At 38.1% G+C, this 19,585-nt stretch overlaps 1 protein-coding gene across 1 annotated transcript in view; it reads left to right on the top strand.

The window, feature by feature from the left end:
• The window catches only part of FBN2 (fibrillin 2), a 214,492-nt gene that overhangs the window by 180,269 nt on the left and 14,638 nt on the right, over positions 1 to 19,585 (top strand). The window contains exons 47-58 of the mRNA XM_081281769.1: positions 953 to 1,081; positions 1,570 to 1,689; positions 4,590 to 4,715; positions 5,296 to 5,448; positions 6,317 to 6,382; positions 6,678 to 6,803; positions 7,357 to 7,476; positions 8,424 to 8,546; positions 9,008 to 9,139; positions 16,139 to 16,264; positions 17,639 to 17,845; positions 18,827 to 18,952. Coding sequence (XP_081137895.1) covers positions 953 to 1,081; positions 1,570 to 1,689; positions 4,590 to 4,715; positions 5,296 to 5,448; positions 6,317 to 6,382; positions 6,678 to 6,803; positions 7,357 to 7,476; positions 8,424 to 8,546; positions 9,008 to 9,139; positions 16,139 to 16,264; positions 17,639 to 17,845; positions 18,827 to 18,952 — 1,554 coding nt within the window. The remainder of the gene's footprint in view (positions 1 to 952; positions 1,082 to 1,569; positions 1,690 to 4,589; positions 4,716 to 5,295; positions 5,449 to 6,316; positions 6,383 to 6,677; positions 6,804 to 7,356; positions 7,477 to 8,423; positions 8,547 to 9,007; positions 9,140 to 16,138; positions 16,265 to 17,638; positions 17,846 to 18,826; positions 18,953 to 19,585) is intronic.

Raw genomic sequence — 19,585 nt, 5'->3', positions numbered from 1 at the left:
ACCTGGGAATTAATACTGAGCGGGAGAGGTTCCTAAAGTGAGTTAGAGGAGGCAATAAAAAAAATGATAACACATGTGTGTCCCACCTGCCAAGCACTATGCCAGTACCTTGCAGCCTACCTTGTTTAAATTCCATGACCCTGCAAGGTGTGTGGAAGTAACTCAGAATTTCTAGAGCAAGAGACCGTCACAGCTTAACCCCACCCACTTCCTGAACTAACCAGACTCACATTCCTGTTGGCTTTATTTTTCCGAAATTTTGCAATTGTGAAAATGTCTTTGCAACCAATTGGACATTTTTTCAACTCCCATCTCTTTGACTGTAGTTTCTTAAGCACTATACAGGCAGAGTGAACTAGAAGACACAGGCATGGCTCTGACCAAGGTACAGTCCTCCAGCAACCCAGGAAATCACTCACATGTAATCATCTTGAAATTTCACTAAACACGTAACATTTAGTGTCCTTTTGTTTTCTTAATTCTGTATTATGTTTACAATTCTGAGTGTTTTTAAACTAACTGATTTTTCTGTACTTAGCTGCTCAATTATTTCTGTATGTTCTGTGGTTAACATACTTAATCTCCAGATAATGGATCTACAGATTGGACCGTTACATTAAATCCCAGATAATCCCTTGCATTCAGAAAAAGAAATACATTTCAGTTGGACAAACATAGAAAGCTTCACCTTAAACCTTCAACATTTATCTGGTTATAAATTCATGAGTTAGATTCATACCAAAGACACACCCTTGTGGTTGAAATACAGTAGGAATATATGTCACCTTATTACTTACATGATTCTTATGTGTCATTTTTTTCTGTGCGATGAGGAATTGTAACGTAGGGTTTTTGAAGATGTATGATAATGAATGTGTTTTTAAGTTTCTGCTAGTGACACTGTATGCATGTGAGAGCTGTCTCTGAAAAGCTAACTCCTGTTTGTTTACAGACATAGATGAGTGCAGCTCCTTTTTCGGTCAGGTATGCAGAAATGGACGGTGTTTCAATGAAATTGGCTCCTTCAAGTGTTTATGTAATGAAGGTTATGAACTTACTCCAGATGGCAAAAACTGTATAGGTAAGCCTCTAAACAACATATGGTCTTCACGTATTTGGTTTTGTGCAAAAATGTGAATCCCAGACTCCACCCCCCCTCTGACATCACACACACATACACTTAGGGAATCTCATTCACATTTCACTTGATCATTAGATAACATGAACAAGATAACCTGTGGTAGGGTAATTTTGGTCTAAGTTGTTAGCCGACAGTTGGGAATGTGTCTTAGGCAATGTTTTTATTGGGAACAGAGCTGGAGGCTGTCTGTGGCTCAATAAAACTGGGCAAAAAAAAAAAAAAATCAAGAAAATTAACAACTTACCAAAAAAAGTACTACCCAGGATGTCAGAAAAGTATCACAAGTGTATTTGTCTATGGTGCCCCAGCATTGAATTACCACTGAATTACATTCCCAGCTCTGAATTCTGTTATTATCATTCAGCAGATAAATTTGTATAACAATCATCTTGTATTTTAATTATTTTTTCTCTTCTTTCTCTTTAAAGATACTAATGAGTGTGTTGCCCTTCCTGGCTCTTGTTCTCCTGGGACCTGTCAGAATTTGGAGGGATCCTTCAGATGCATCTGTCCCCCAGGGTATGAAGTAAAAAGCGAGAACTGCATTGGTAAGACTAGCAATCATTCTGAGGTCAACGGCTTGTGAAGTATTAATAAGGCTTTGTAGAGAGCTGGTGGAAATAGATTGAATCTCAGTCACTGCAAGCATGCGGAGCTAAGGAATTAAATATAGAGCTGCCTACATCTGTTTTATTGAACCATCAGAAATGATTTGATGCTAGGAATAAAAATCTTAGGGATGTGGGATTTTTCATTAACAGAAATCTTATGCTACTCAAGGAATTTTCATTATACTCTAATCTTTTTTCCAAACGTCAACAGAGACGTTCTACTGAATTTAAAGAGTGTCTACAAAAATTGTAATCTTTGGCACCCAACTTTAAAACAGTTATTAAAGGTGTCTAGGGTCCTAGAAATGTGAAGGAGAAAATCTTCACAATTCTGCTGAGACATTTTTTTCCTTGGGAGGGCCTCATGTCAAAACAGAAAATATTAATCCACTTGTCATAACAGATGTTTTTCTGTTGAAACTCTTCCAGCACACAAGAACACTGTAACCACATCAAAAGTGGGTCCCAGACTTGCCTGGTGGACATGATGAAGGTCGACCTTTTTACAGTTCACTTTATTTCACTTTTATACAAATTATTTTTTACAGCCTTGTTGAAATTCAGGAGCACCAACATCTTAGTGTGGTTTTCCTAACGTGAAAGAATTGCTAAAGATTTCTATTGCCTATTTTTAAAATTCTATCACTTTTGGCAAGATTCCATATAAAGATATGTAGCTCTACTGTTTACATTAAGGGGTTTTTGAAGCTGAAAGGAGCCATTTATTTACTGAATAGAATTTAATTATTTCAGACTATTTAATTAGACAATATGAGTATCTCGTGCTGATTTTCTGATTTTTATAGTTTATTGTCAGGTTGTCCAGTTAAATAGTAATAAATAGTTATACTAGAATCATTTTAGTAAAAACTTATCTTATTTTTTTTAAATGTGTTTCTTTAGTTGTAGGTGGACACGGTAGTCCCATTTTATTTTTATGTAGTGCTGAGGATCTAACCCAGTGCCTCACATGGGCCAGGCGAGTGCTCTACTTTTCAGCCACAGTCACAACCCTTCTTTTTTTTCATATTTAATCTTGATTCTTCGTGTGTCTCTGATCCATCTCTTCATGGAGCAATAATAGCAGCTATAGCCACCATATTTTACATATATATATACATGCTTCTTTGTTTCACGTAACCTTGGCTACCTTTTCTCTTTGTTTCAGATAATCTTGGCTACCTTTTCTCTTAGTGAAAAATATAGATATCTATGATTTAGTTAACAGCTTATTGAACTTCAGAAATATTTTTCTTTCTGTAAACATTCTTAGTCATGCCACTATTTTGCATCTCTGAAAATCTGGCTTTAAACTCTCTTCACTATAAGAATATTTCCTTTAGGCTAGTGTCTCTTGTACCAGTTTTTCTGAGAAGATTCTTCCTAACATGAGCACACATGCTTCCACATGTGTAAATAGCCATGTGTGTACACACACATAAATCCATTCCTATGTTCCACAGGCATTACAGTGAACACATGGCACCTTTCTAGGTGGTAAAAACACAAAAATACACACAAAAAAAATGGCTTTGGGGAACTTGCTGCCTAATGGGAGAGATGTATTTTTGTAAGCAACTCTGTTTTGTATGGTCGTCATGACAAATACTACTCTGGAGGCATGTCTGGGATGTGGGAGTACAGTATGAACTTGTGAGTAATCTTGATAATGGTGAGACAGAGGAGGGTCAAGAAAGTCCATCACAAAGAATCCACCACATTCTGGGTTGGGTGGGAATTTACTAATGAAAGAGGGAAAGAAAACAGAAGAGGCTATTTGAAAACAGGCAGCACAAGCATGGTAAAGGACATCATGGGGCTGACTCAGAAGATTGAACTTAATCTTCCAGGCCATGTGGAGGCATTACAAGGATTCTTGGTTTTTTTTTTGGTTTTTAGAAGGGCTGTGATATGACTCATTCACTAAAATTCTGCTGATATGAATTGAGACATTAGTATTTGCCAGACACCATGCCCTAGGGGCTGAGGATGCAACGTAAGCTAAAGCAACATGGCGTGTCCCCATGGAGCTCACGTTCTGATGTGCCTGAAGTTATGTAATATTGATTCAGTCAGTTAAAGTAACCCATGGAATGTGCACTTTCCATGAAAAAAGTGTCCAAACACCATTGCTGGGATATCCATATTTATTTTAAGGAACCATTCTGGGACCAGGGGGAAATGATAACATTCTCAATGTATCTGGGTCCTCCTACTTTCTTAGGCACAAATTTTCAAAGTTATCAGATGGGTTCTTTAGAAAGGCAACCAATCCTGGGGGCAGTGAGGGAAGAGAGGAAAGGTGCAGAAATCCAAGATACTTGCAATGATACAAGTGGCAACTGAAGATGGGTTGAGGAGCACTGAGGAGGTAGAATGGAAGGCCATGTGCAAATAGCAAATAGCATATGGGGCTATTTAAGGTCAAAGGGAGAAATAAGGTTGATTTCATGCTCCCCATTTGGATTATTGAGAAAAGGATCAGGAAGTAGATCAGTCAGTAGCTATGTTGAGTGATGCATGAGATGTTGAATTGGCCACATAAGTAGGCATATGGCTGTACACACACCTTGAGGACCAAGTATAAGGAGCTGGTGATGACTTAGGACTTCTCACATATAGTTGGTTGAAATTGGATGTAATGTTTGACTTTCGAAGCATTAAATGGTTTATTTTAAAAGCATAATTTAAGCATATAGATAATGTAATCTCTTATTTCATACTTAACCTCCATTGGCTAGTAGTGTACTATTGTGGTATGGACAAATAATGTATTTTCAGATATTAAACAGTGTATGGATTTGAATAAACTAACAAATTCTCCCTCTGCTCTGCAGATATAAATGAGTGTGATGAAGATCCCAACATCTGTCTTTTTGGTTCCTGCACCAATACCCCAGGGAGCTTCCAGTGCATCTGCCCCCCTGGCTTCGTACTGTCTGATAATGGACGGAGATGCTTTGGTAAGTTTTGGAATGACTGTTCAGTCATAATTCACCCTTAGAAACTCAGAGCTAGATGGCAAACCATCATGCTAGTGTTTTCTCCTAACAAAATACATGTTTATGGTAATATATAAATATATATATATATATACATAAAATATATATATGTAATTTTAAAATGTAAGTCCCAAAACTATGTGTAACAGACAATTTTTCAGGCCCTACATGTTCTGCCTGTGAGAAATGTTCTGTCAGAAAGATAGATAGATAGATAGATAGATAGATAGATAGATAGATAGATAGATAGATATAGCTGAGCGCGATGGCGCACGCCTGTAATCCCAGAGGCTCCGAAGGCCGAGGCAGGAAGATCACGAGTTCAAAGTCAGCCTCACCAAAAGTGAGGCACTAAGCAGCTCAGTGAGACCCTATCTCTAAATAAAATACAAAACAGAGCTGGGGGGGTGGTTCAGTGGTTAAGTGCCCCTGAGTTCAATCCTTGGTACCCAAGATAAAAAAGCAGAGAGTTATATACAAATTGATCCATCTGTTTAAATGACCAGTAAGAAGCTCTGTTATGTTTGATTTCTTGATTAAGATACTCGCCAGAGTTTCTGCTTCACGAATTTTGAGAATGGGAAGTGTTCAGTACCCAAAGCTTTCAACACCACCAAAGCAAAATGCTGCTGCAGTAAGATGCCAGGAGAGGGCTGGGGCGACCCCTGTGAACTGTGTCCCAAGGATGATGAGGGTAAGAGTGACGGCATAAACACATTTGCACCAGAGTTTCAATGTCTGTTGAGTCGGTGTGACATGTAATTTGTGAATTTTTTGAGGGTGACATGGTCCCCTCATGGATAGATTTTGATGGTTCAGTGAGCATCCTCGTCTGGGAAACTTCTTTCAACATTTGTGTACAACATGTGTAAGCACAGGGAGACCTGCCCATGTATTTCATTTTTCCTCCCAATAGCTGGTATTACTTGCTTTCAGAAGAATGAATTTGAGAGATTCATGGAAGGAGCTGCAAGAAGAAAATGGAAATTATATTCCAGATGGTTACAGAAGTTTGGTGTGGGGAGTTTGGGGGTTGCACGCACAAGCCCCTGGGTTAGATCCCCAGCACCTCACACACAAAAAGTCTCATGTGGGCATAGTATCACAAGCTGTAGTTCTCAGAATATTATGTAGATTCTGAGAGTTGAATCGCACAATAGCTCTTCGCTTGAAGAAACCAGCAGCCTCCTAGGTCTTGTGAGCATCAGTGAATTGTAGAATAATTCCCTGCAGGATCAAACAGGCCTGGTCTCCAGGTTAGAGGTGGCTTCTGTGTGTAAAGGGCAGGGAGGTATTTTTGGTGGCTCATTGTTAAATGAACCAAAAACAGAAAGAACAAGGAGACCTAGGTGGGTGGCACCCTGGAAGGCCAAGCTCAAGTGGCCTTCTATAAATATACTCAGTGTTGCTTTTGATATAAATCGTGAAAATAGAAGACTCTTGTTAAGGACACCTGGGTATAAGAAAAATAAGTACAATTTCATGTATATTGTTAATTGGTTCTTAAGTTCTCTGATGGTTGAGGCTCTTGAATGATGGGGAATTTATGTATTTCTCTGCAGTTGCATTCCAGGATTTGTGTCCATATGGCCATGGAACTGTCCCCAGTCTTCATGACACACGTGAAGGTGTGCTTTCTTATATATTTTATTCCTATATTCACATTTTATACAATATATTTTTTCATTTACTATATAAGCCATGCTAATTTTACTATGTAACACATAGTATATTTATCTAATGTACATTTATAATATTTTTGTATCATTTGCATTGTATATGAGCTTGTCATGATACATGAAATATGTGTTTCTCTGATGAAAGAAATATCATTTTATTAATTTTAATCTATGTTGGACAGATATAAACAGTATTGGCATGTTTTTTTATATGAGGAAGTTCATGAGCAGTTGTGTGTTTCAGATGTCAATGAATGTCTTGAGAGCCCAGGCATTTGTTCAAATGGTCAGTGTATCAACACTGACGGATCTTTTCGCTGTGAATGTCCAATGGGCTACAACCTTGACTACACTGGAGTGCGCTGTGTGGGTGAGTTGGCTCCACATAATTTGAAAGTTCTGTTTTGTTGCTCAGATTCAGCAAAGAGTGTCTCAGGTACCCTGGGTGGTAGTGGGATTTACAAAGTCAGGATAAGTAACCAGTAACAGTTCTTTCTTTACCCACCTTACTTTTCCCAGACTGATTTGGTTTATGTGATGATGGAGAGAGTTGCCTAACCTCTTGTCTTCAGTCAAGTATATAATTTCTCTAGCCACTTAGAATGGCCAAAACTCATAACTAGGAATGAGATCCACTTTACTTTGTCTTATCATATCTTCTCTTAAAGCTGAGGACCATATCTCTCTTTTGGATTTATGATATTTAGAAAAAGCTTTGCAGTCTGGGGGTCAGACCTTGCATACCAATACTTCATAAAGTATTGGCATAAAGAGCAGCCAGCTAAAGCCAGGGGGTGCAAGGGTCATTGTGCACTTCAAAGATCCCAGGAATGTGTGAGGGCCAGTGGGGATCTTCATGGACATGCTTCTTTGAACTAAAAGTTCTCCAAGCCTTGTGGCACTTTCTTACTCTTCTCTTTCAGATACTGATGAGTGTTCAATCGGCAACCCATGTGGAAATGGTACATGTACCAATGTTATTGGGAGTTTCGAATGCAATTGCAATGAAGGCTTTGAGCCAGGGCCCATGATGAATTGTGAAGGCAAGTGGTTCTTGTCTGAGCATGATTTCATCTTGATATATAAAATGTATTTTAATGTTTTAGTCTTTATGTTGTTAGGATACTCTGCTGAAGTTCATATTCACCTCAAGTATATTTTCCTTTACCTTGGTGAGCAGACAGTAGTTGCTCTAAAAACCTTACTTGATAATTCTAGATCATCTGGGGTTGGCATCTGCTGATTTTCTTTTCGCTTGAAATTGGATCATATTTCCCTGGCTCTTCAGCATATTGTTAAATTTGAATTTATACTCCAGATATTGTGAATGATATAGTCTGAAATCAGTTCTGTTGCTCTGAAGGATGTTGATGCTTTTGTCCTCGGCAGTTAATGTGGGTGGACACTGAAGACAGCTATTGTCTGGCAGGCCTGTGGAGGGTAAAGGCTCAGGTTTTGTTTCTGCTCTTTAAGCCTTCCTGGCCAGCTTCCTTGGTTTTGCCCCACAATTCATGGTTCAGCAACTTAGGCTGAGCATGTGGAAAACAGTATTGTTTCTCTCCAGTGCTTCCCTCACTCTTTAGCAGCATTAGTTGTCCCCACATTCCCTCTCCTGATTCATGTGGACAAGATCTCAGGAAGTTTCTGTTGGACATTGAGCTACCAGGTGCAGCCACTGCCAGGACTATGGCCATCTGCAGGGTAATTTCAGGGGGAAAAAAAAGTGGAAATTACTCCCTGCTGGTTGTTTGCGCTGAGTTTCAAACTCACCACTAAAAACTTCAAGTTGCTTTTATATTTTTTTCCCCAGAGTTTATAGCTGTTATTTATTGAGGAAGAGTTTACCCAGTACCGATATCTACATACCAGAAGTGGAAGTTTTATTATCTTATTGCTTTTTATATGGCCTTCGAGTAAATACATTTGAATTTCTTTAAACAAATAATTAGCGCTCTAGGCTAAGCACATGCCTCTCCATCTCTTTGATCAGATATCAACGAATGTGCCCAGAATCCGTTGCTGTGTGCTTTCCGCTGCATGAACACCTTTGGATCCTATGAATGCACGTGCCCAGTTGGCTATGCCCTCAGGGAGGACCAGAAGATGTGCAAAGGTAAGGCCACAGACAGGGGTGTCATTAGAACTTTATTTGCCTTGCTGGAATACAATTTAGTAATTTTATAGTTCTCAGCGGGCTTCTTCTAGAGCTTTACAGAAATAAATATGACAGCATTTTGCTGGTACATTTTCATACCTACATAACGAGACATCTGATGGTTTGTGCAATTAAGCTGAAGAAGGTAAGAGGGGTTAAGGAGCCACCATGTTACAGTCTTGGGTTCTTAAGCAAATATTGCTCTTCCCTGGAATTATTGTTAGGATTAGTGCTGGAATGGTTGTGAATCCGGAGTATAGCCAACACTTGAAGAGACCACGATCCACCTTTCTGTCTCATACCATAAAATAACATGTTTAGAGCCAAAGACCAAAAAATGTGACTTAAAATTACTGAAGTATAGCCTGCTTCAGACCATTTCCTATTTTTGCTTTTTCCTATTAAAAAATGCTATATAGATCTGGATGAGTGTGCTGAAGGGCTACACGACTGTGAATCCAGAGGCATGATGTGCAAGAATCTGATTGGCACCTTCATGTGCATCTGCCCCCCTGGAATGGCCCGCAGGCCTGATGGAGAAGGCTGTGTAGGTAAGCTTTGAAGGATGATTCTGTGTATGTAATGTGCCTGCTCCAAGCCACTTGGGTGTCGCTGTTCCCAAATCTTCCTCACTACAAGCCAGCTGTTTTTCCAGCTGTGTGAAAGCTCAGTGTGCCACAGTAAGCTTTCGACTGTATCAAGGTCCACACCAATGTAAGAGGTTTTGGATCATGCAGTGGTGAGTATGCGGCCTGAGAACATATGCCCTTTGGTTTTTCATGATCTTCTGTGTCCTGAAACTCTGAAGCTCTAGATTTAGAAAAGGGTTAATTCCTGAATGACATGTGCAATATAAAATTAATTTTTTTAAATGTTTGAAATAATCCATCAGATTATGAGTGGATTTGTCACTATAGTGAAATACCTGAGATAATTAACATAGAAAGGTTTATTTGGGTTCGTAGTTTTGGAGGTTCCAGGCCATGGCCAATGGCCCTGGGTTTTGGTTCTCTGGTGAGGCAGCACCATCATGGCAGGAACACATGGCAGAGCAAAACTGCTCACCTCATCAGCCAGGAAGCAAAAGGGTGAGAGGAAGGGGCTAGGGCTCTACATTCCCCTTTGGGTCATGCACCTAATGGACCTCATTTCTGTGTTAGTCTCCTATCACTGTAAAAAAAATACCTGAGAAAAACAACTTACCAGAGGAAAGATTTATTTTGGCCCAAGCTTCAGAGGTTCAGCCCATGGTCTGCTGGCTCCATTGCTGTGGGCCTGTGGTGAGGCAGAGCATCATGACTGGGAGGCGTGGTGGAGCACAGCTGCTCACCTCATGGAGGCCAAGAAGCAGAGAGAGAAGGGGCTGGGGACGAGACCTACTTCGTTCATTGTGCCCCCACCTCCTACAGCTTACACCACTTCCTAGTCATCCATTCAGTTATGAACCAATCAGTGGATTAACCAATTAATGTAATCAGAGCCCCGCCTATGAACATTGCTGCTTTGGGGACCAAACACATGAGCTTCGTGTGACACCAGTTCCAGGTGTCAGGTCCTGGAACTGCCCTAAGTAAGCTGTATGCCTTCAGAGTGATTTAATTCTCAGTCCTTCCTCAGTTTCCTCACTGTACTCAGTGAGCAGGATTGGTGGAAGGAGTGGAGTAGAGGGGTTTTTGCTCTGCCCCTAATAGTCCATGATCATGTGAACTTTATTTTACAAAGAAAAGATCCAGGGCCACATTTTACATGTGTATCTTTTCTTGTTAAATGACAAGATGTAGGTTCTGGAACTTTTCTGATCCTCAAGCTCTTCATTATACTACACTGATAGCTGAAATGTTTGCAAAGTTTATTTTTGACCACGAGGAAACTTTTCATTTTATGCAGACAATGTTTTCATGACTAGAAATTCCATAAAAATAGCCAAAATATTGTAAAGTGTTTACAAAACTCAGGATGAAAGATAGAGCCCCTACAAATAATTTTCAAAAATGTTAAGTACATGAAATTGAAATCCAACAAAATTACTCAAAAAGGTCAACTGCAATAATAAAATATTGCAAGCTACGGAAGTTACACAGGAACTCTAAAACCTTTTGTAAAGAAAACTGTAAACTTAATCAGAGGTGGAAACTTGACTATGCAATATAATATAGCCCAGTAATTATTTCTTAAATAAATGAATAAAGATCTCTAATAAAAATGTACCAATATTATTAAATTTTAATGAAAATGACAGCAGAATAACTTTTGAATTCATTAACATTTTGAAATGTAATCTAGGGGACGGAAGGTTTTATTTTTAAGTTGATAGAATAGAGGAGTTTCTTCTATCTCATTTTCAAACCTGGAAGATTTTAGAATCATGACAGGTGAGGGAGAATACAGGACTGTCTTGATCAAAAGAGAAATGGTCACCACTGCAGCTTCCAAGAACGCCTTCTAACGATGTAAAATTTCAAACAAAAACATGGAAGATGTTTGGTAGCATAATCTTCTTTAGATGTTGGTGGATTGCCCTAATTTTTAAAGTTCATCCAGCAATCTTTGATTAGAAGGTTAGGGACAAAAGTGGGGGAGAGCAGTGAAAGTGTCTACCCACCAAAGTATCAAGAGAGGTGGAAATGAAGGAGAAGCTGGTAGCATGATGTTTAATTATCCACAAACTCATCTAGACGTGGAGGCTTCTAGAGGTAAGGCAGGAAGAAGAAGAGGAAAAGCATCAGAAGTAAGGCAAGAAGAAGAAGAGGAAAAGCATCAGACTCCAAGACTTAAGTGTGCCTGTGAGTACAGATCTTTATCTCCTTAATTATCTGAAATCCTGAGTGTAATGCCAGGACAGAAAGCATGACAGATTGGCAAGGAAATGTTCCTACAAAAACTGCAAATTGACACTGTGGAATTGTACTGGTTGTGACCTGCTCTGCTGTTGTTTTCAGCAAGTAACTGAACTGGAGAAAATGGTCCAAAGATGAATTAATTGTACAACTCTGCAGCTAATGTTTACATATTGGAGAAAAAGAGAAGAAAGGAAAATAAACAGACTCAAGAACCTCAGGAAACGAAGAGTTAGAAAAGTCACTCTAATACTCTTTGTAAGAGATATTATTAAGTAAAAATGTAAATAGATAAAAAAAAAAGATTGGGAAAGAGAAGACAAGACAATATTAAGAATTGAGGATCTAGTAAAGCCCTGGGAAGAAATAAAACTCCACAGAAATTAAAGTCACATCAGAAGTCATAAAACTCATGAAGACTGAAAACACAATCAGGAATGTGGATTTGCAAGGGATCAATAGAAAGACCAAACAAGGGGAAGACAAATAAATCCCTAATGCATGCATCATAGAAATCCTTTTAAAAAAGAAAATAAACAAAACAGGAAAAATATTCAAAAATGTTTGAGAATTTGGGGAAGAGTTTCTTGTACATCATAAAAGGCACACTGACTCATGAAAAGCTGGTAAAGAGCAGTTGTTCATTGCTTCAGTTGTATCTGTTGAACACTTATGATGTTTGGGGTGCTGGGGATACAGTAATGAACTAGAGGACAGTTCCCCTACTCTCCAGGAGTTTATGTCCTGATCTAGAAGAGACAGGCATGGAATAAATAAGGACATCAACATGATCATTTCATAGAGTGGCAAGTCTTTTTAAGAAAATAATATTCCATGACTGACTCCTGTCATTTGGAAGACAACTTCTCTGATGAAGCTGCAGCCAAGAAATGAAACAAGAAATGCCAAGAGCAAAGCACGTGTGGCAGAAGTGAGGCAAGCAGAGCTGAGTTTGTGTAGGAGAGCGGCGAGAGCACTGTGGCCACTATGAAGAGCTTGGCTTGATGCAGAGCACACTGTGGAAGAGTGGTTTGTGGGCCCCAGGGATGAAGGGTGAATATGAAAATCTGGTTTCTTTTCCACCAGGTCTGTGACCTTGGGCAACTTGGCTTACCTTTGTACCTCAAATTCCTCCTGTAAAAATAAATAGGAATAATGAGAGCACTTACCTCATAGGGTTGTTGGCTTGATTAAATAATTATAGAACCCTTAGTTCAGTGCTTGGTAGATGGTAAAATTTCAATTGTTACTTGTTGTTATTGACTAATTTGCATTTTTAGAGATTTCTGGCTGCCTTAGGTAATGCATTTTAAGGAGGGATGATTTCATTTAGGTGGTTTTAAAAATTATCCAGATGAAAGGATAAAGATGGTACCATAAAGAGTCTAGAAAGGGAGTGAAGTGGACTGGAGTTCAGCAACAGATGGTTCTGCTGATGGATTGGTTGGATATAGTAGACAAAGGAAAAGCGGCATAAAAAAATGAGTCCTGGGATTTTTACTTGAATAACTGACTGGATGATGCTACCCTGGAAAAGCCAGAGGACCAGAATTTGTAAGAACACAAAAGAATAAAAGTTCTATATACTGTCAAGTGAGCAGAGGGCAGAGATATAAGTTGCTGGCCTATACATCGTGCTTAAAACACACACACACACACACACACACACACACACACACACACACATGGGATTGATGAGAACACCAGCCAGCAAGACAGGAAGTTCTCCAGGTTGGTATGGTGTCTCAAAAACTAAAAAAAAAAACACATGATGCAAGTGTCAGGGAGTAATAACCTTAATATAACACTATTGAGAGGAAGAATAAGAAGCTTTGATGAGCTGTTTGGGAAGCTTCAATGGACAGATAGAGCATGTGAGTTAAGAAAGCATCAGATGTTGGAGCTGGGGTTGTGGCTCAGCGGTAGAGCGCTTGCCTAGCACGTGTGAGGCCTTGGGTTCAATCCTCAGCACCACATAAAATAAATAAAGGTATATAAAAAAAAGAAAAGAAAGAAAGAAAGTATCAGATGAGGAAGTAGACAGGACTACCGTAGATTCTTTTTTTTTTTTCAGGAGGTTTTATCCTAAAGGAAAATAAAGAAATGTGGCAGCAAACTAGAGGGGTAAAATGTGATTGAGAGAGTGTTTGTTAGAATATAGTTTCTAGAGAATGCATGCTGAGGGGTTCAATCCTTGAAATGTTGGAATGCAACCCCAGACTGCCAGTGCAGGGCTGGCCTTAGGAAAACCAAAGACACTTCATTGTGGGCAAAGGACAAAAGGCCACATCCTGGCAGCTCACAGTGAAGTGAGATCGTATGCATTTCAGTGTCAAGGGAATCATTTTAGAAAATGGGAGCATGAACATTCTGAGAAACAGAATGATCATTGAGGAAGAACCGAATAGCCATTGGCAACTTGAATGTGAAAATGAGGCATGTCTGGGACTGTTTTCCTCAAGCCTGTTGTGCTGCACTGGGTTAGGCAGGTGAGCATGGACAGGAGTGATGGAAAATGAAAATGTCAATTACTAGCCATGCTGATATGGTCCAGAAATTGGCAAAGGATAGAAAGTGGATGCTGGAAATGAAAATTTTATAAATGGCACATCAAACCAAAGTATACCTTCTAAAGTTACAAATGCCAACAACAGCAACCCCTGCTCTTTGGTAATTCTCAAAATGAGTGGCAGTAAAGCAAAAGTAATCTAAGAATTTGGGACATATTAAGTTATCTTTCAAGTACAAATGCTCTATTATACATCTGAGCTCAGGCAGTATATTTAGCAAGAGCTCTTTTTGAAAAACACAATTCAGACAACTAAAATGTTAATTAGAACAAAGGTGGGATGACATTAGGGAAAAGATTAGATCAAGGTGGCAGACCTTGCACCCTCAGATTCTAGAAATAATAAATAGGCAATTTTTAAAATTCAGAGATTAGCTCAGTACTTTATATATTTTTAAATGGTTGTAATATTATTTTTCCTAAAAGGGAAATGATATTTACCTCAAGACACAACATGGTGAATTTTAAAACACTAAGAGAAAGAAAAGCTAGATTCCCTATAAGTGAACAGTAATGCTGAGTAAAAGAAAATAATTTTTAACTAAAATTCTAAAATGAAGTATGGAAACAATCAAAATAAGACCTTGTCAGAAATCTGTTTTAGAATGTATTTACCACTCACATACCCTCTCTGAAATAATTCCTGAACTGTATACTCTAATATAATTTTTTAAAATTAATCCAAGAGAAAGTGATTGTATATGTGATGCAGTGGAGAGCCAATAAGCCAGTAAATTTCGTTATTTAAGTAGATGCTGATGGATAGAACATTACAAATGTAACAAGACAAAAAGTTTCTAGATCATATTAACATGGTTGTTGGCACTGGCAGAGAGCAAAGAGAAGTAAATACTCACAAAGGTGCTTGTTACAGAAGCTTTTGGAACAAAAAATATATGCATTTAAACTCTTGACACTGGTAGAAAATATATGCACTAAAATCCATTATGTTCCAATGCCCCATATATAGGACACCTACAAATTGAGCAACAAAGATTTAATTCAAACTGCTAGAACATAATGGGTAATTTTGAAGCATACATTGAAATTGTTTGTTACCACTAGAAGAATAAACAGTACACTCTAATTTCTAAATATGAGTTGGGAGCAAGAGGAAGGAATAGAAAACTAGACTAATCTAATAGCTGAGAAAAGGAGGAAATAGCACAGTACATGTAAAAAAATGAAACGGCAGGTGAGAATTGAGACATGACAGTCATGATAGATGTTGGCTAAATTGCTGGTTTAAAGATAAATGTAATTTAAAAATTGTTTAAAATGCAGCAAGGTGCTTTTTTTATTAGCTACACATGACAGTACAATGATCTTGACAATTCATACATTTGAATCAAATGGGGTATAATTTAGCAAGGTGCTTTTTACAAGAAATGTACCTTAATCAAATGTGAGACAGGTTGAAAAGAAAGCAATAGAGCAAGATATTCAAGGCAAGCGCTGATAAAGAGAAACACCTGGGGGAAAAAGACTGAAAATTAAAATTCGGTAATTTATCCAAAAGATAAGATTACCATGAGCTCCCTTACACTCCTAACGCCATAGCTTTGACAAAAAATAACTAAATAATATTTAAGAAATATGGAATAAATACAATAAGTACTTACATGGGAAACTTTGATAAAATAATTTTGTTCTAATAGATTGATTTCTTTATCAAAGGGCAGTACTCCCCTATTGCCTCTCTCACTAACTGCCCTCACAGAAGACAGCTTCTGTGGTATTCCCTAGAGCCTTCCTGCCTGGCCTGGGAGGCCTTTCCCTCCTCCCACCCTGCAGCCCTCAGCCTTTATCTCCTGTCACATAAACTCACAGCTTCTTACCCAAAGTTCTTCCCCTTTGGGTCTGGTGTCTTGGGGCAAGTCCATCCCTTCCAAAAGCCAGCTTTTCCATTCTGAATAGAAGCCCATCCATCTTCCCCAGAGGGAGGTGAGTGGGAAGAAAATGTTCCCTTAAGAAAGAACCACCTGCAAGAATGAGGTAAAGATTAATTACTGTGCTTAATCCCATCTTGGTATTTTGATAAAAGAAGTTCTATAAAAAAAAAAAAGATATAACTCACCGGAAGACAATGGGTAATTTATGATTTTACAAGCCACTCATTTTTCATATTATTTGTTTTTCTAAAGATGAAAATGAATGCAGGACCAAACCAGGAATCTGTGAAAACGGGCGTTGTGTTAACATAATTGGAAGCTACAGGTGTGAGTGTAATGAAGGATTCCAGTCAAGTTCCTCAGGCACTGAATGTCTTGGTAAGTTGATACATGAATTATGTTTTACTTGGTAAATAAGACATCTGTTTTATGATGTCATCACAGAAGAGTGCCACATATATATATTCTTGCCTGCTAAACCAATGTTCCAATCTGAGTAATCCACATACTTCTTCCTCAAAGTACACATCTATTAAAATGACCTATTTGTACACGTGTGTCTTGTGGTGCACATCTATGTGTAATATAAATAACAATCTTAAATAGACTTTACAAAATTAAGATTAAGTTCTATGGAAAATGTGACCTTAGTAAAACTTACATCAGAGGATGATTTAACTCCAAAAGAAAATATTTGCAATGTGAGGTAAGCTCTGCTGATATTAATGCAAAGTAAATGCCACATTTAAAAAATGAAGGTTGGTTTTTATATTAATGGTACATAAAATGTTTTACAAAATATTCTCCTGTGACATTGTGTTGTATCTTAGTGCAAAATACAATGTTTTACAAAATATTCTCCTGTGACATTGTGTTGTATCTTTAATGCAAAAAAATGTGCATACATTATAACCATTGCAGCTAATTATGGAAACTGGAAAAGTATGGTATATTAAGATTTAAAGCAAACAAAGAATATCATCATTTGATGTGGCATAAAAGGACCATGTTTCGACTATGTGCAGTCCTTCTCAGAATGAGGTCAGCTGCTTCAAATCCCAGGACATTTTTTAGTCAGGAAAAAAGTTTTGTTTATTGCTGTCTCCAGTCTAAACCTTTATTAATAATCAATCTTTTAGGAAATTGAAAAGATAACCTACAAGGAAAGTGTAATTTTCTGCTCATATTACAAACAGTTTCACTATGGTGGTTTATAAAACCATATTATAGATTTCCCTCAGAGAGATTCCTTTATTTACACTAAAAAACAAAAATTGCTCAGTCCAGATTTTTTAATAATATTTTAGAAGAGAATGACAAGAGATTTGACTGAATATGTACCAAGCTCATAACATAGTCTAGAAGTTGCTTTTCAAAAATAAATCATGTTGTTCCTTTGCTTATTGAGAGAGAAAATTTTAATTTTCCTTTCATTTGGATTCTATGGGAATGGTGGTTCATTATCCTTTAGTTGCTCATGGATTGAAGGAAAAAGATACATCTGTTTGTATAGTATCACTTTTTGTCAAATTTAATGAGTTGTCTGTAGTGAAGAAAACCCTGTGAACTTAACCATCACCAAAACTTTACAGTTAAGCTGTCTTATGCAATGTGGATTATTCATATAAAAGAACACTTATCTTTAAAACAAATATTGCTGAGGGAAAGCATTGATTGTCCTATTTAATTTGAAACCCAATATAATGAAGTGTAAGTTCTCTAGCCTTAACTCTTACTACTTTGCTGTTTCAGACAATCGACAGGGACTCTGCTTTGCAGAGGTATTACAGACAATGTGTCAGATGGCATCCAGCAGTCGCAATCTTGTCACAAAGTCAGAATGCTGCTGTGATGGCGGGCGAGGTTGGGGGCACCAGTGTGAGCTTTGCCCACTTCCTGGAACTGCCCAGTACAAAAAGATTTGTCCTCATGGCCCAGGATATACCACAGATGGAAGAGGTGAGGAGTTGAAAAACATCATTTATCTTATCAATATAGTGAATTCCATTAATTTGGATTAATTTGAAAGAAGAGTGAAAATTGATGTAATGATAGTAGCTTAAATATTTGTATGTTTCTGTTTACATATGTGTGTATTATATACACAAATAGAAAGGATGTTCTTGTCTAAGTTGGAGAAATTTTAAAATATTTTTCTTCATATCAAACCTCTAGAAGGTAGAATTTATTATTCCAATATCAATGAATTAGAAACTGAAACACAAATCTAATATAACAATAAATAATGTTTCCAAGATCCTGCTCATTTTAAGGGACTATAATTCCAGGAATGGAACAAATCTGTCTGACCCCAAAGTGCATTCTTCTAACCTCCAAACTACACTTGCCTTACTTAAGTAAATATTTATTTGTATATAGGAATTTCTTATATTTGTAGCATAGTCTCAAAATAACAGTCTCCTGATTGGTTGGTGGTTTCCATTCTTTGGTACACCCAGTTAAGAAACCAATGTTCTGCAAATGGCCATTTTCCTCCATTATTACACAGATTCCCAATTCTTTGCCTGACTACTACCAAAAATTATTTATTCAGAGTCTAATAGAAATGTGAATTTGAGGCCAAAACTATGGGAAATCATCTCAACTTCCAAATTAGTTGGATTTCAGAGAGGTAGCCCTCTAGATGACAGGGAGAAAAAAAAGAAGATTGATACTTAGATAACAAAATGGGTATTCCACAAAATGGGTATTCCTAGAAAGCAATTTCAGCACACATCCTCTTTTGTTTATCTCTTTGCATCATTTCTTTTCCTTCCATGTTTCTACTCTTTGAATAATGAAAAGATTCTCCTGAAGTACTATGGGTATTTGCTGTCGGTTTTCTCATTTCAGTTCCTAAGTTTCTCTTCACTTCAAATAATTTTCACTTTGCATACATACTGACCCTCTCTGTTTATTGTTGGTTTTCTTGGTCCACAGATATTGATGAATGTAAGGTAATGCCAAACCTCTGCACCAACGGCCAGTGCATCAACACCATGGGCTCCTTCCGATGCTTCTGCAAAGTTGGCTACACCACAGACATCAGTGGAACATCTTGTGTAGGTGAGTGTTTTAGTCAGCTTTTTCACCGCTGTGACAAAAGATCTGACCAGAACAACTATAGAGGAGGAAAAGTTTATTTGAGGGCTCATGGTTTCAGAGGTCAACAGAGGGCTCTATTCCTCCAGGCTCTAGGTGAGGCAGGACATCATGGCTAGAGAGTGTAGTGGGGGGAAGCAGCTCACATCACAGTGTTCAGAAAGCAGAGAGAGAGACTCCACTCACCAGATACAAATATATACACCAAAGCCATACCCTAATTTCCACCTCCCCCACCCACACCCTAACACTTCAGTTACCACTCAGTTAATCCCTGTCAAGGAATTAAATCACTGATTCAGTTAAGACTCTTATAACCCAGTCGTTTCTCCTCTTAACCTTCTTGCATTGTGTCACGCATGAGGTTTTGGGGGACATCCAAACCATAACAATGAGGCTGAGCACCTCTGTGTCTGGGACTTGTCTACTACGGTGTCTTACAAATTGCTTACTGTCAGTATAGGATCTTTGTCAAGGAGCTTCAGAACACACATTTTATGAAAATGATGCCACTCCTCTCAATAATGTGGTTCCTGACAGCACCATTTCAGCTACTTGTTTGACCATGTGGGCTGCAGAAATGCTCAATTCATCAAA

The sequence above is a fragment of the Spermophilus citellus genome (assembly GCF_964194105.1).
Source record: "Spermophilus citellus genome assembly, chromosome: 1".
Classification (NCBI taxonomy): Eukaryota; Metazoa; Chordata; class Mammalia; order Rodentia; family Sciuridae; genus Spermophilus; species Spermophilus citellus.
The sequence above is the reverse complement of the archived record's forward strand: the minus strand, read 5'-3'. Positions and strand labels throughout refer to the sequence as shown.